Below are 14,099 nucleotides of genomic sequence, written 5' to 3'. Positions count from 1 at the left end.
TCCTCCCCACGAGGCAGTGCAGACTTCCAGTTTGAAATTCAGCTGTCAGTAAGATTCGAACTCGTAACAGAGTTGGGTGCCCCCAAGTGTCAGTTTGATGATCCGGCAGATTACAACTGAGCTTTCTTAGCTGAGCAGTGACCGGGCAATGCAGGACATAAATGCCTGACTGGTTTGTAGTTTTTCACTATGGTCAGTCATGTAAGGGGGACAATCTTTGCCGCACAAGCACAAGCAGCTCGGGCCTCTGAACAACAGAGCCGAGCATTCCCTTCTATAGCGAGTTTCCCCGGAGTTATACTTATTCACACAATTCTCCCCTTTCTTCCTATTATCAAAGTAATTCAGCTCCTGGTAAAAGATTCAAAGGCACGGTAGGATGTAAAATGTTAGGTTCACCACTCCTACTGCCAAATTCCTGGAAGAACATTTTGCTTCATCTTTTCTTTACAAAAAAGTGACCCTATTCTTTTTTCACTTAACTGCTTTTATCGGGATGTCTTCCGATATCTCACATCAATCTCATCCTTTTAAGCAGTTGCCTAACAGGTGTCCACTGGCCAAATTTGGGATGAAGACTATGCAGTGGTTCTCCAATCTGAGCATGCATCAGAATCAATGTCCAATAATACAGAATGGATGATAAATTAGATAATTACCATCATCCCCCTCCCAGTGAGATAAGATTACTCAAAGCAAGTATCGTTAATGAACGTTAAAACTAAAAAGAGAACAGCACCTTTGCATCAAAACTCATCTGGTGGTTACCACCTTACCCAGATGATCAAATGTGGTATCACCAGTAGTGTTTAACAATCTGATACGTGACTCCAATGATGCATAAGTTGTGCAAATCACCAATATTCTTGCCAAAATGCATAACCTGAACTTAACTATGAAGAAACAATCAGACAAGAAATCTGGAATAAAGGACATTCTACAAGAAAAATGGCCTAGACAATTCATGTTAAAAAGCAGGGCAATTGGGACTTCCCTGGTGGCACAGTGGTTGAGAATCTTCCTGCCTGCCAGTGCAGGGGACACGGGTTCGAGCCCTGGTCTGGGAAGGATCCCACATGCCGCGGAGCAACTAAGCCCATGCGCCACAACTACTGAGCCTGTGCTCTAGAGCCTGCGAGCCACAACTACTGAGCCCACGCGCCACAACTACCAAAGCCTGCACACCTAGAGCCCGTGCTCTGCAACAAGAGAAGCCACCGCAAAAAGCCCACGCGCAGCAACAAAGACCCAATGCAGCCAAAAATAAATAAATAAATAAATTAAAAAAAAAAAAAAAGCAGGGCAATTGTTCTGTATGGAAAAACAAATGAAACTTGGAGCTCTGGATTGGAAAAATGTAAGACATTTTTGGAATGATTGTGGAAATTTTATTATGTACTGTATATTACATATGGAGTTGTTAACTTTCTTAGTGTGATAAAAAGATTGTGGGGACTTCCGTGGTGGTCCAGTGGTTAAGACTTCACCTCCAATGCAGGGGGTGCAGGTTCGATCCCTGGTCGGGGAGCTAAGATCCGACATGCCTCGTGGCCAAAAAAACCAAAACGTAAAACAGAAGCAATATTGTAACAAATTCAATAAAGACTTTAAAAATGGTCCAAATCAAAATTAAGGGTCTTAATTCTTAGGACATAGATTTATGATGGAAGTATTTTAAGGGGACATTATATTGACACCTGAAATTTACTTTCAAGTGGCTCTCAAAAATAGGAATTTATGTGCACAAGTGCACACACGTGTGTATATGACCGCCATACATTTTTTTTTCTCTGTAGCCTTAATATTTGCCTACGTAAATCACTAAAATTTTGTTTCCTATTAGGAAATAAAATCCATGGAATATTTACATAAGTCAATCAAGTACTTATCCACATAGAAAAGTTTCGAAAGGCTTTTTACAGACCTTATTTCCAATGAAATAAAAAATCACCAACATATAGATGTCTGACAAAAAAAATAAACTACTGGGACTTCCCTGGTGGCGCAGTGGTTAAGAATCCGCCTGCCAATGCAGGGGACACGGGTTCGATCCCTGGTCCGGGAAGATCCCACATGCCGTGGAGGAACTGAGCCCGAGTGCCACAACTACTGAGCCCACGTGCCGCAACTACTGAAGCCCGTGCACCTAGAGCCTGTGCTCTGCAATGAGAAGCCCCCGCTGTCCACAACTAGAGCAAGTCCGTGCACAGCAACAAAGACCCAACGCAGCAAAAATAAATAAACTACTTAGAAAATAAGCAGTAAAATAATCTCCAGATCAAAAAGGATCACAAAAGAAATAACCAGATATTGACGAAAGAGGACTTTAGAAACCAGCTATCACAGAGGAAAATGTATATACAAAGGGTCTTATTACTAAAAATATATTAAGTATTTAACCTGAACTAGAAAATAACCAAAAGAAAAACAGATGGTGAGAATTAACATAAAAGCTAAAACTACCAAATAAAGGTAGTAGAAATGATACCTTTTTATCATTGTTTCAAAACACCAGTAAAAGACCCCCTAGACAAGCCTGATTAGAAAACACAAGTATTCAACATCAGGAATGAGAAGATATAAGTATAATACAAAAGAGATTGAATAAGATCATATACCTCTACAGCTATAATTTAGAAAATCCAGAATGGATGATTTTCTAAGGTGGTGGTGGTGGGGAATTCCTAAAAAACACCAAAAAAACATGGAAAGCTACCATTATAAGCAGCAATAGGCCAGGTGACTTTACAGATTAATTTCGCTAGTTTTCAATAAATGAATAGATTTTAAATTTCTCTTCCTGCTGAGAGTTTTTAATAGTCAAGGCTGGGGAATTTTATTTACTCTTTCAGCTTATGACATCATTGGGGTGTTTCTGGTGTTTTTTTAAAGACTAACAGCTAAAAATACTGAAGAGATGTCCAATCCAGGAATAAGATGGGGATCTACCAATTATCAATGTTATTTTGGAGATTCTAAAACAATAACCTAAAAATCATATAGTTGAAAAAATAAAATTTGGGGATTTAAGGCCTAGAAAAGCACTAAAATCAAGTAAGAACACTGATGTCAACTGGGTAACAAAAATAGAACTAGCAATAAAAAACAGAAGTGGGAAATAGGGCCTATTCACAATAGTGACAAAAAAAGCATAAACCCAGCAATAAACTTGGCAAGAAAAGTACAGCAATTACGTAATTAAATTCTAACATTGCAATGAAAGGCATGCAACAAGTCTTTGATGGAGAAAAATGTTTCTGGATGGGAAGACAATGTCAGTCCATCCAGAGCTAGTACATAACATTCTATATATATGTATATAATATACAGTCAAAATCTCAAAGGAGCTTTTCAGTTACTGGACATAATTTTAAGGTTCATGTGTTTGAAATTGCCCCCACATATTTGGGAAACAGTGGTAGCCTCATCATACCAGATAAACTTAATGTAAAACTATATTAATCACAGGAAAAAAACAAGTAGATCAGGGAACAATAAAAACTGATGTTTCAATTGTACAAGGAAGATTTTAAATATATAGTACTGGCTGGCACAAATGGGCATCCATCTGGAAGTTAAGAATCCTATCTTGGGCTTCCCTGGTGGCGCAGTGGTTGAGAATCTGCCTGCCAATGCAGGGGACACGGGTTCGAGCCCTGGTCTGGGAAGATCCCACATGCCACGGAGCAACTGGGCCTGTGAACCACAACTACTGAGCCTGCGCCTCTGGAGCCTGTGCTCCGCAACAAGAGAGGCCGCGATAGTGAGAGGCCCGCACACCGCGATGAAGAGTGGCCCCCGCTTGCCACAACTAGAGAAAGCCCTCGCACAGAAACGAAGACCCAACTCAGCCAAAAATAAATATAAAAATAAATAAATAAATTTAAAAAATAAAAGAAATAAAAGGCTTCCAATTGGAAAGGAAGAATACTGAGGGCTTGTAGACCTAAACAGGAAAAATTCAGAAATTTAAGAGATGGTAATGGTTTGGGGATGGAGTTGACCTTAACACCAAAAATCCAAAAGCAACTACAGAAAAAATAGTTTTGATAATATAAAAATTTAAAGTGTCTGCATGGCAAAAGATATAGCATAAACAGATTTAGGGCAAACGACAAAACTGGGAAAGCCTTACAAATTGATAAATAAGCGGACAACAAAAATTGATTCAACCACTCATGAGAAGTATAAATTAAAACAGCAAACAAAATAGGATATTTTTTGCCAAACTCACAGAAATTAAAGAGAATGATTACCTTCAGTTCTGGCAAGGATGCAGAGAAAGCCAGAACTTTTGTACATTTATTGCTGATGACATTGAGAAAGTCAGCTGGCTGTACCTGCCAGAACTTAGAACACACTCTTTGGAGAACCCAGTGTACATAAAGAAAAGCATGGGATATAATGACATTTAAACAGCATTGTCTGTAGGAGGAAAGACAAAAAGCAATCTGAACATAAACAGGGGAATGGTTAATCACATTATAGTATATCCATACTATGGACTATAATGCCCAAATACAGGTAAGGCTTGTCCATGTTGAAAGAATTGCTAAGTATATAGAATAATCTCATTTTTTTAATACCCCCCCCATAACAATTTACATGCAGGTCTACATTCATAGAAGGCATGAATGGATACATCCCAAACTCCATCCTTCGGGTAGGTGGGATTGAGGCGTAGGAGAGTAAGAGGGGATGGGTAAATAAACGTTTTTAGATACTTTCTTATTTGTTTTGAGGATTGTTTTATTTTCTTAACCAATAAAGAAAAAGCAAACTAGGTTTTGAATATAAATTAAAATTCTTATTTTTCCAAGTGAAAAAGTTGATACTAGTTTAAATTGTTAATTTAAGAAAGTGGTACGAGTAGATTACTTAGAATTATAGCAGCAACCACCAGAGGAAATAGAAATCTGGGGAACTGGGAATGAGGTGGTACTTTTCCTTACATAGAACTAGGCAGCCAATTCTCTTAAGATGACTGGGCTTACATACAGTATGACATAAAGTAAGTAAGGATTGTAAATGCCTTCAAGAGCTTAGTAATTTATCTGAAGTAAAGCCAGGTACATAAAACAAGAACCAATTGTGTATATTAATTGGGTCCCCAGGTAACTGAAAGCAGTTTTTTTACTATTCCCCCACTGTACCTTTAAAACAACTTTTATCCTCAAGTGGGAAGTAGCCACATTCAAATGAGTTAAGGTTTAAGTAAAAAGGACTACAACTTTATTAAAAGTAAATAAATGTAACATATAATATGTACAGATGGCACATGGTGCCAATTTTATTTGCAGATTTTATAGTATTCCAAAGTTCACAAGTTACACCTTTGCCACAGCCTTGGCTAAATCTTGAACTAGTGCAGAATTCAGCTGTGCTAGAGTGCTGATCTTAGCATGCTTAGACGTAGCATACTTGTTCTTGATAGTCTGGAAGAGAAAAGCATAGTAATTAATGAAGGAAAAGAGGAAAACATCATAAGAACCAACGATACACATATACACTTAAAAATCAACTCCTTAAAAGCAAGCTATGAATTTACAGGCATAAAATCTTAATGACTGAAAAAAAAAAAAAATCTTAATGACTGGACTTCCCTGGTGGCACAGTGGTTAGGAGTCCGCCTGCCAATGCAGGGGACAAGGGTTCGAGCCCTGGTCCGAGAAGATCCCACATGCCGCGGAGCAACTAAGCCCCTGAGCCACAACTACTGAGCCTGAGCTCTAGACCCCGAGAGCCACAACTACTGAGCCTGAGTGCCACAACTACTGAAGCCTGTGCACCTAAAGCCTGTGTTCCATGACAAAAGAAGCCACCTCAATAAGAAGCCCGCGCACCGCAATGAAGAGAAAGCCCAAGCTCAGCAACGAAGACCCAACGCAGCTAAAAATAAATAAATAAATAAATTTATATATATATATATATATATATATATATAAAACACAAAATCTTAATGATTTTTCACTTTTCCCAACATCCTACAGTACCATTGACTCACCATATGCTTTGTAAGCCCACGATTCACCATGATTATATTCTTAGCCAGGTGTTGCATAACAAGAAGAAGGGATTCTTCAGTGTATGACAGGTAATGCTGTAGAGTTGGTGTCTAAGACAACAAAAGTTAATGTTGAAAATGCTCATCACCAATGATTTTCATAAAATTTCTAGATGTTATTCAAAACTAGGGTAGGGAAGTAGATACTGTACGACTGATTATAATCAAACTTTAAGACAAGCTTAAGACCCCTTCTTCCCCAAATACCCTTCTTTCATGGCTTCTAGGATCCTGTGCTCCAACCTAATTACACTTTTGTAATTGCTGACTTGCCCACCCCAAAGCTAGACTCCCAGTTCTTTGGAGCTGACTTTCTCATTCATAATTCTATTTCTAGGGTCTAGAGTACCACACGGCATATAGGAGAAATACTTGTTGAATCAACGAATACGAATGAACTTCTAGTATGTCATTTGGCCTGCTTGAGCTTCTCCATCTATAAGGAGTAGCAGCTGCTCTGCCTTTCTCAAAGGGGTATAGATAGATGAGATTAGGCAATGAAATGGAAGCATTCTATGGAGATATCACAAACAAGATATTTTAAATCATTCCCTCAGTAGATGCCATATTTAAGAACCATTTGAACTGTCCTTTAATGACAGCAGTTCTGTATGCAGTAAATATTATAATTTAAAAGCTCAGGGTAACCTCAATTTGTGGGACAGTGCTTACCCATTCACCATTATCAAGAATTTTCAGTGCTAAACAAAAAGCTCCCACTGCAATCTGAGAAGGAGGAAAGTGCACCATATCGTAGTCCAACATAGTTAGTTCCATCAGATATTTGGCCAAAGTATGTAGCTCAACATCAACCTGGAATAAAACCCACAGGTTCTGTCAGAGAATTCTGCATTGGCAGTAACTGGTATGCCCATAACTAACTACAGATATTTGCCTACAAACTCTCAAATGCAATTGCCCATGAAAGGCTTTAATAATAATATTAACATACAGACTGATTGGAAATAAATAACATCTTTATCCCTTCCTCACGTAGTTAGGTATAAATACAAGGCACTTGAATTAGATCTCACTGGCCAGCAGTATTCCCTAATGTACCATACCAAAGGTTTCAAGAAATCTGTACCTCTCCAATCTTAGATGCTCTCCGAAGGAAATGCAGGGGTAGAGGGCGACCCAGACTGAAATTTAAAGCTCTTAGAATCTTCATTTCCATCTGTCTGATTTGGTACTTAGTGTAAGTGTTGTCAGTCACAAAGGCAAAGTCACCAATTTCTGGAGGGTACATTTCCTCATATTTGCTTGCAATAAACATGGCAGTGACACCAACCAGCTGCAGCATCTTCTTGGGCACACAATTATCCTGCAATGGGAATTTCAACTGGATCAATAAATAATAGGTATTTGAAAAAGGAGGCACAGAATTGTGAAGGAGTGGTGGGAAAGACACACACTCTCACAACGGAATCTCAATTAATGACACCCCATGCCTCAAGACAGATTTTAGCTGAAAAAGTCTGTTTCTTATGACTCAGCTAGGACCCTGGAAGGGAGAACCCTCAGTTGGTGAATTATGCTCACCTGCATGAACCGATCAATAATGGAAACAGTCATGTACATGGTCTCCTGGAGTAACCTGAATTTCATTTGAACCTGCACTAGCCAGTCAATGAGGATGGCTCTCATGTTTCCAGTGACTTCACGACCCAGTAGGTATTTTGGTCTGACTGCTTGCTCTTCCTGCAAAAGAAACGCTGATTATCCTAAGAAGCAAGACTCCACATGACATTTCCGACCAGAAATAGTCACCTCAAAATAGCTCTGGAACATTTAGAATCTCTAATGGTTCTTAACTCAGTTATTCATTTGGTCACTGCAAACAGCTCTATCACTGAGAAACAAAGAAAGCAAACATTAAACAGGACAGTGTGACAGGTTTTCATATTGGCAAATCTTACTATGTCCAATTCACCATCACTACTACTGGCCCACACCCTTTCCCCACTTCTTCCCAAATAAGGATACCATACTATCTATCACCTCAGATCTTTTCACTTAAGACTCTAAACCCACAACCTGAGCTTTATGAAGTAGAAAAAATAGCAGCAGCTCCCAGATCAGCTGGAACCAATATGCTACCACTCCTACTCCAGGGTTTAAACCCCCAAAACACCATAGGTAACAAAAGTCGACCATCAAAATCCAGCACACACATCTGCTAAACCCACTCCTCCAAAGTTAGAACACAAACTTTAAAGACAAGGGAGAAAAGAAATCCACAGCAGAAGGCTGGTCCTGGCAAGGAAGTCTTCTTACAGGACAATCCTGTAGAAAATGGAGATGCCCAAAAGAACCAGGCAAGAGCCTGAAGATGTTAATGATGCCACTAGAACACAATGCATTATAAACAAGCAACTGGGTAAATTTGGTAACTGTATAGCTTATGTTGTTAACATACAGAATGCTTCCTTGTCTGGGGGGGAAAAGGGCAAAGGACACTAATAGAAAGTTTCAGAAATGGGATGAAATGGAAGAAAACCAAAACCTTTAGTTTTTGAGTATACTCCTCTGGGACACAAAGAACAATTTCCCTGATATCACATGCTCATAAGCAACATTGACCCAAAATGCCTTTTTTTGGCTATAGTTCTTCAGCATCTTCTCCATTACCATGTACCTCCTGCCTGTTACACTCCTTAAACCCAGAATTTAGGACTCACTCACTCCTAACTGTAATGAATATAAAATACCTTTCAATCTGTGGACTTTCCTTTAGGAAAAGCCATGGTAGTATCCACTCTCACTTTGAATTTTCCCTGTTCAAAATAGCAAATAGAGACTTCATTGGGAATTTCCTGGCGGTCCAGTGGTTAGGACTTTCACTGCCAGGCCCGGGGTTCAATCCCTGGTCAGGGAAATAAGATCCCACAAGCCATGCATGCAACCCAAAAAAAAAAAAAAAAAGATTTCATTGGCTTACTTTGGGCCTTTTTATTTTTGGTATTCCACGAAGAATTTCAAAGTGGAAACTACTGTTAAGAAATGCTGCTCATACCTTGCTTAAATAGTTGTGAACTGTTAATGGAAAATCTCTTTAATAAAGCTAGATGCAGTTTAGAAAAAACAAAGGTTTAATATTACTGACCTCAAGTTGTCTCAGATAAGCATAGATATCTTTTACATATTCACTACAAAGGTTTGGATCTGCTCCATCTTCTGCATCCACATCATTCACTGCAAGAATTACATCAGAGAAAGCCTGGCACAGATATTCTTCTGCAGGGGCACAGCCAGATGTTTCCATGGGGCTTGGAGAGGGAGTATCAACCTTGAAACAGAATAGACTTTTTGAAATAATAGCAAAGAGGAGCATACAATCTGGAAATGAAGGTCAGATTATTGGTACCAATTCAAGAGACTATGTGCTGAATAGACATACAATTCATTTACCTTTTCAAATTTATTCAATTTGGGGCTTCCCTGGTGGCGCAGTGGTTGGGAATCTGCCTGCCAATGCAGGGGACACGGGTTCGAGCCCTGGCCTGGGAGGATCCCACATGCCGCGAAACAACTAAGCCCGTGCACCACAACTACTGAGCCTGCGCGTCTGGAGCCTGTGCTCCGCAATGAGAGGCCACGATAGTGAGAGGCCTGCGCACGGCGATGAAGAGTGGCCCCCACTCGCCGCAACTGGAGAAAGCCCTCACACAGAAACGAAGACCCAACACAGCCAAAAATAAATAAATAAATTTATTTAAAAAAAAATTTATTCAATTTGTCTTCAGGAAGTGAATAATATGAAAGGTGAAATGCCAACTTAGACTGAATCAATTTAGAGTCAGTAGAATGCTAACAGGTAAAACAGAGAGGAAGCAAGTTCACATCTAGACTTTCCTCCAAAGGAAACTGATAAGTAACGCATTTGCTTAGCAATGTCATGTAAAGTTAATCCAAGTGAATGACAAGTTAGTCTTTAGTAACATGGCCTGCTTCCCACTGCACAGGAGAGCACAAGTTCTGTCCCGACTACTAAGGATTTTATTTATTTATTTTTGGCTGTGTTGGGTCTTTGTTGCTGCACGCGGGCTTTCTCTAGTTGCGGCGAGTGGGGTCTCCTCTTCATTGAGGTGCGCAGGCTTCTCATTGCGGTGGCTTCTCTTGTTGTGGAGCATGGGCTCTAGGCACACGGGCTTCAGTAGCTGTCGCACGCAGGTTCAGTAGTTGTGGCTCGCGGGCTCTAGAGCGCAGGCTCAGTATTTGTGGCACACAGGCCTAGTCGCTCTGTGGCATGTGGGATCTTCCCGGACCAGGGCTCGAACCCGTGTCCCCTGCATTGGCAGGCGGATTCTTAACCACTGCACCACCAGGGAAGCCCCCAAACTACTAAAGATTAACTGACTTTGTTATCATGAACCATTTTCTTCAAGCTCCAGTTACCCCGTTGTCCAAACATTTATTGAGCACTTTCTTAAGTCAAGCTCTATGCTAGGCACTGGCTTTATGGTGTCCTCAAGGGGTTTTGAATTTAGAAGAAATAAGTAAATGAAGTAAAGAGATTGATTCTAGGAACAAATCCTAGAGGTGTGGGAAGTTAGGGTAGGGTTGGGAAAGTTAGGGAAAGCTTTAGGTGTTGATGATTTGAGCTGTTTTGAAGGATGAGAAGGTTATCAGTTAAAAGAAAGGGTGGGAAAGTGAAGGCAAGAATCAGTATGGGACTTTGACAGAAAGCTCAGGTCTTTTGGTATGGCCATTTAAAGACTGCACATGCTACAGGTTTCTGTGGTATGTCCAGAAGGACAATACTAAAGCCATAGCCTCACATCCCCTTCCCTTACATATAGAGAGCTAGGCTGAATGACTTTAACCGATCATTTTCCCAACCAGCTTTAATGAAGTTTTAAAAATTAGAACTTAAGAATGCAGTTCATTGCTGGTCAGGCAACTAGATCCCACATGCATGCTGCAACTAAGAGTTCGCATGCCACAACTAAGGAGCCCAAGTGCCGCAACTAAGGAGCCAGCAAGCCACAACTAAGACCTGGCACAACCAAATAAATAAATATTGAAGAAAAAAAAAAGAATGCAGTTCATTGCAGTTTCAGAAAAGCAGCCTCTTCTAGATGGTGTATTTTTTCTTCAAAAGAGTAGATACATTTACATACCTGATATTTAATAAAATGTTCTTGGTTTTTGAGGCTAAGTGTTAACTCATCTTCTTACCTTCTCTGAAGAGCTCCATTTTCTGCATTACATCCTTATATAAATTCCAATGTTACAGACTTATTATTAATTATTTGGTGGCCACATTATGGAGTAAAAAAAAAAAAAAAAAAAAGGACTCAAGAGAACAATCTGTGTTTCAGTCAATAAATTCTGGCCAGAGATGGCTTGTACCCAAAGACAGCAAAATCTTTAGTCCAGGCAGCTACTACTCAGTATGGTAAACAAAGGAGGGGTAGTATAACAAAGCAATTAAAAGCATAGATTCTGAAGCCAGATAGCCTGGGTTTGAATCCAATTATGTGCCACTGATGAGATATGACTCTAGAAAAGATACTTAATACTTCTCTATGCCATTATCTAAAAGTAGAGGTAATAATACCAGCGCACTAAGAGAGGATAAGATTATGTGAGCTAATCCATGTAAAGTGCTTAGCAGAGCCTACCTCCTGCTAAGCACTCTATAAATGTTACTATTTTTCTTATTTAGTCAAATGCTATGCCATGCATTAGTAAAATGAAGGGAAAAGAAACAATCAACAGGCTCTAAAATATTACAGTTAAGTTTACCAAAATAGGCTCAGGGGGAAGTTTCTCTTCTTTAACAGGCTCGGTTTCCGGCTCTGGCTCCGGCTCCGGCACAGGAGCTTTTTCCAGAGGTTTTGGTAGTTTTTTAGCAATAACTTTTCCAGCAGCTAAAGTTTTTGCTTCCTGTGGATGAAAAGGAGAGAATGGAATGTTTCTCCATCACGGGTCACAGTTGGAAGGCAGACTCTTACAGAGTAGTTGAATCAGGAAGACAGTTACCTTTTTCAGGGGCAATTTGGCCTGTGGCTGTTCACTGACTTTGTTACCGATGTCTCCAAGAGCTGTTCTTGGCCTCAGCCCGGGCTTAGAGGCTGCAACAGCGGCCACAGGCACGCGCTTTGCGCCTGCCATACTGACCTTCGCCTTATTTTCAGCATTAATTTTCGTGTTCTGTAAAAAGCAAGACCACTTTGAGAGCTGGCTCAGCCAAGTTAGAGTAAATCAAGGGTTAAAGCGGGGGCAAAACAGAGGCTCTCAGGAGGAATGCCGACTGTAAATGGGTTCCCAGGGGAAACCTGCGTTCCAGGGTCTACGCTAAAGCTGTAACAAGCCAGATTCCTCCCAGAACCTCTTCCTTCACCTATTGAGGGATTGCCTGCTCAGTCCCCGCCTGACCTAAAATACCATGAATTTACATTTGAAAGGAAATCCAAAAAGCCTTCAATTGCAGGCACCTTTCCGGTGGGGAGGGGGTTATGCAGTCGGTGGGAGCTCGCTCAGGGGTCCTCCGTCACCTTTTACAAAAGGTTTCGCGTCTACCCTCCATCTGTCCCCTCCCCCAGCCACTTTATCCAAGCCCCATCCACTTCTTTCTCACCTTCCTCTCTCCGTCTGTCCGCACCCCAAACTCTCCCACCATTTTAGGGGCCCAGCGACCGCCATTCTCCCCCCAAATCTGTCCCGGTCCACTCTTGCCAGAGGAACTCCAGCAGGCGAAGATAGGGAGAGGAGACGCAGCGAGCCAGGAGAGCCGCGTTTGTTCACCGTCCCTAGCAGCTCACCCTGGTGATCCGGAGCGCCATGGCTTCCTCTGCACCAGGCAGCAGCTCAGTGGGGAGAAGCAGAGCACGGGAGCCCCAGACCAGCCGGGGACCTTGAACCCACCGCAGGCCAGCAGCCGTTCCTCCGCAGCACGCCGGGAGGAATCGGGCCCCGCTTGAGGTTTAAACCCCGCACCGCTCCCTCCCTATTGGCTTGTTCGTGGCACTCGCTCGCTTCCCATTGGCGGCGGCCGGTTCCTCCTAGAATGCGTTTCCAGGGCGATCCCGCGAAGAAGTTCGGGCGGGGGTGGGGCCAGACAGTCACGTGGTCTGGCTCGGCGCCTGCGCCCTCGAGCAGCTACTGTTGCCACCTGGAGAGGGGTGATCACCGCCCACCTGGAGAGGCGTGATCACCGCCCACCTGGAGAGGCGAACCTGTGCGCCGTCATAGTTAGCAGCGGGGCCTTGGAAAAGAGAGTGGAGCCGCTGGTTTGACGTGAGAGGAAGTTATGGCTTTAGTCCTACTTATTGTTAAACACACTTTCCTCTTCTGCAGTGGCATGTAGCAGGAAAGGCTTTTGTATATACATTCTTTCATTTGATCATTCTGGCAGCACTCTGGGTTGGAGAAACTGAAGCTCAGAGAGGCTTTGGGTGACTTTCTCAGGATCACAAATTTGTAACAGGGGACTAAACTTAGATTTCTTTAGATCCATGACGTTTCCACAACGCTAATTGTCTCTTAAGAATATTGCCAGCCTCTTAACGTGCCAGATTACTTCAATCAAATTTTTTCCCAAAGCCAATCTTTTTGTTTTACTTTTAATTTGAAAATAATTTCAAACTTAGAAAAGTTGCAAACAAAAATATTACAAGGAACACACGTATACCCTTTACCCAGATTCAAATATCCTTAACCTTTTACCCCATTTGCTTTATCATTTACTTAATCTCTTTCTTATATACAGATCTATCCATGTATAACTGTATTTTTTTCATGAAATATTGGAGGGTAAGTTACGTTATCATGGCCCCTTATCCCTCAATTCTTCAGTGTGTATTTCCTAAGTAAAAGGGATGTTCTTTTAACATAATCACACTACAGTTATCAACTTCATAAATTTACTTTATCACAACATTGTATTCAACCTAGTTTGTATTCCAGTTTTGTCAGTTGACCTAATAATGTCCTTCCTATCATTTTCTTTTCTCCAGTACAGGATCCACCTAGAGTCAATGTTGCATGTAGCCTCCTTTAGTCTGGAACAGTTCCTGCAACTTTTCTT

General features: G+C 41.2%; 1 protein-coding gene across 1 annotated transcript; it reads right to left on the bottom strand.

Annotated features, from left to right (window-relative positions):
* Positions 1–5,203: 5,203 nt before the first annotated feature.
* Positions 5,204–13,012, bottom strand: CCNB1 (cyclin B1). The gene is made up of 9 exons (XM_007175988.3): positions 12,835–13,012; positions 12,053–12,223; positions 11,816–11,956; positions 9,171–9,353; positions 7,607–7,765; positions 7,152–7,388; positions 6,737–6,877; positions 6,005–6,115; positions 5,204–5,435 (listed from the first exon to the last, which is right to left on the bottom strand). Exons 1-9 carry the CDS (start codon positions 12,853–12,855, stop codon positions 5,328–5,330), a joined length of 1,272 nt encoding a protein of 423 aa, XP_007176050.2. The 5' UTR covers positions 12,856–13,012; the 3' UTR covers positions 5,204–5,327.
* Positions 13,013–14,099: the final 1,087 nt, after the last annotated feature.

This window comes from Balaenoptera acutorostrata, chromosome 2, assembly GCF_949987535.1.
Source record: "Balaenoptera acutorostrata chromosome 2, mBalAcu1.1, whole genome shotgun sequence".
Lineage (NCBI taxonomy): Eukaryota > Metazoa > Chordata > Mammalia > Artiodactyla > Balaenopteridae > Balaenoptera > Balaenoptera acutorostrata.
Note: the sequence above shows the minus strand (reverse complement) of the source record. Positions and strands in the feature narration are given on the sequence as shown.

Excerpts from the sequence above, each read along its gene's own strand:
- CCNB1 (XM_007175988.3), bottom strand. The coding sequence starts at position 12,855 with ATGGCGCTCCGGATCACCAGG. Across the intron at positions 6,878-7,151 it reads GAGCATCTAAGATTGGAGAG|GTTGATGTTGAGCTACATAC; the intron begins GTACAGATTTCT and ends GTTTTATTCCAG. Across the intron at positions 6,116-6,736 it reads TTCTTGATAATGGTGAATGG|ACACCAACTCTACAGCATTA; the intron begins GTAAGCACTGTC and ends TTGTTGTCTTAG.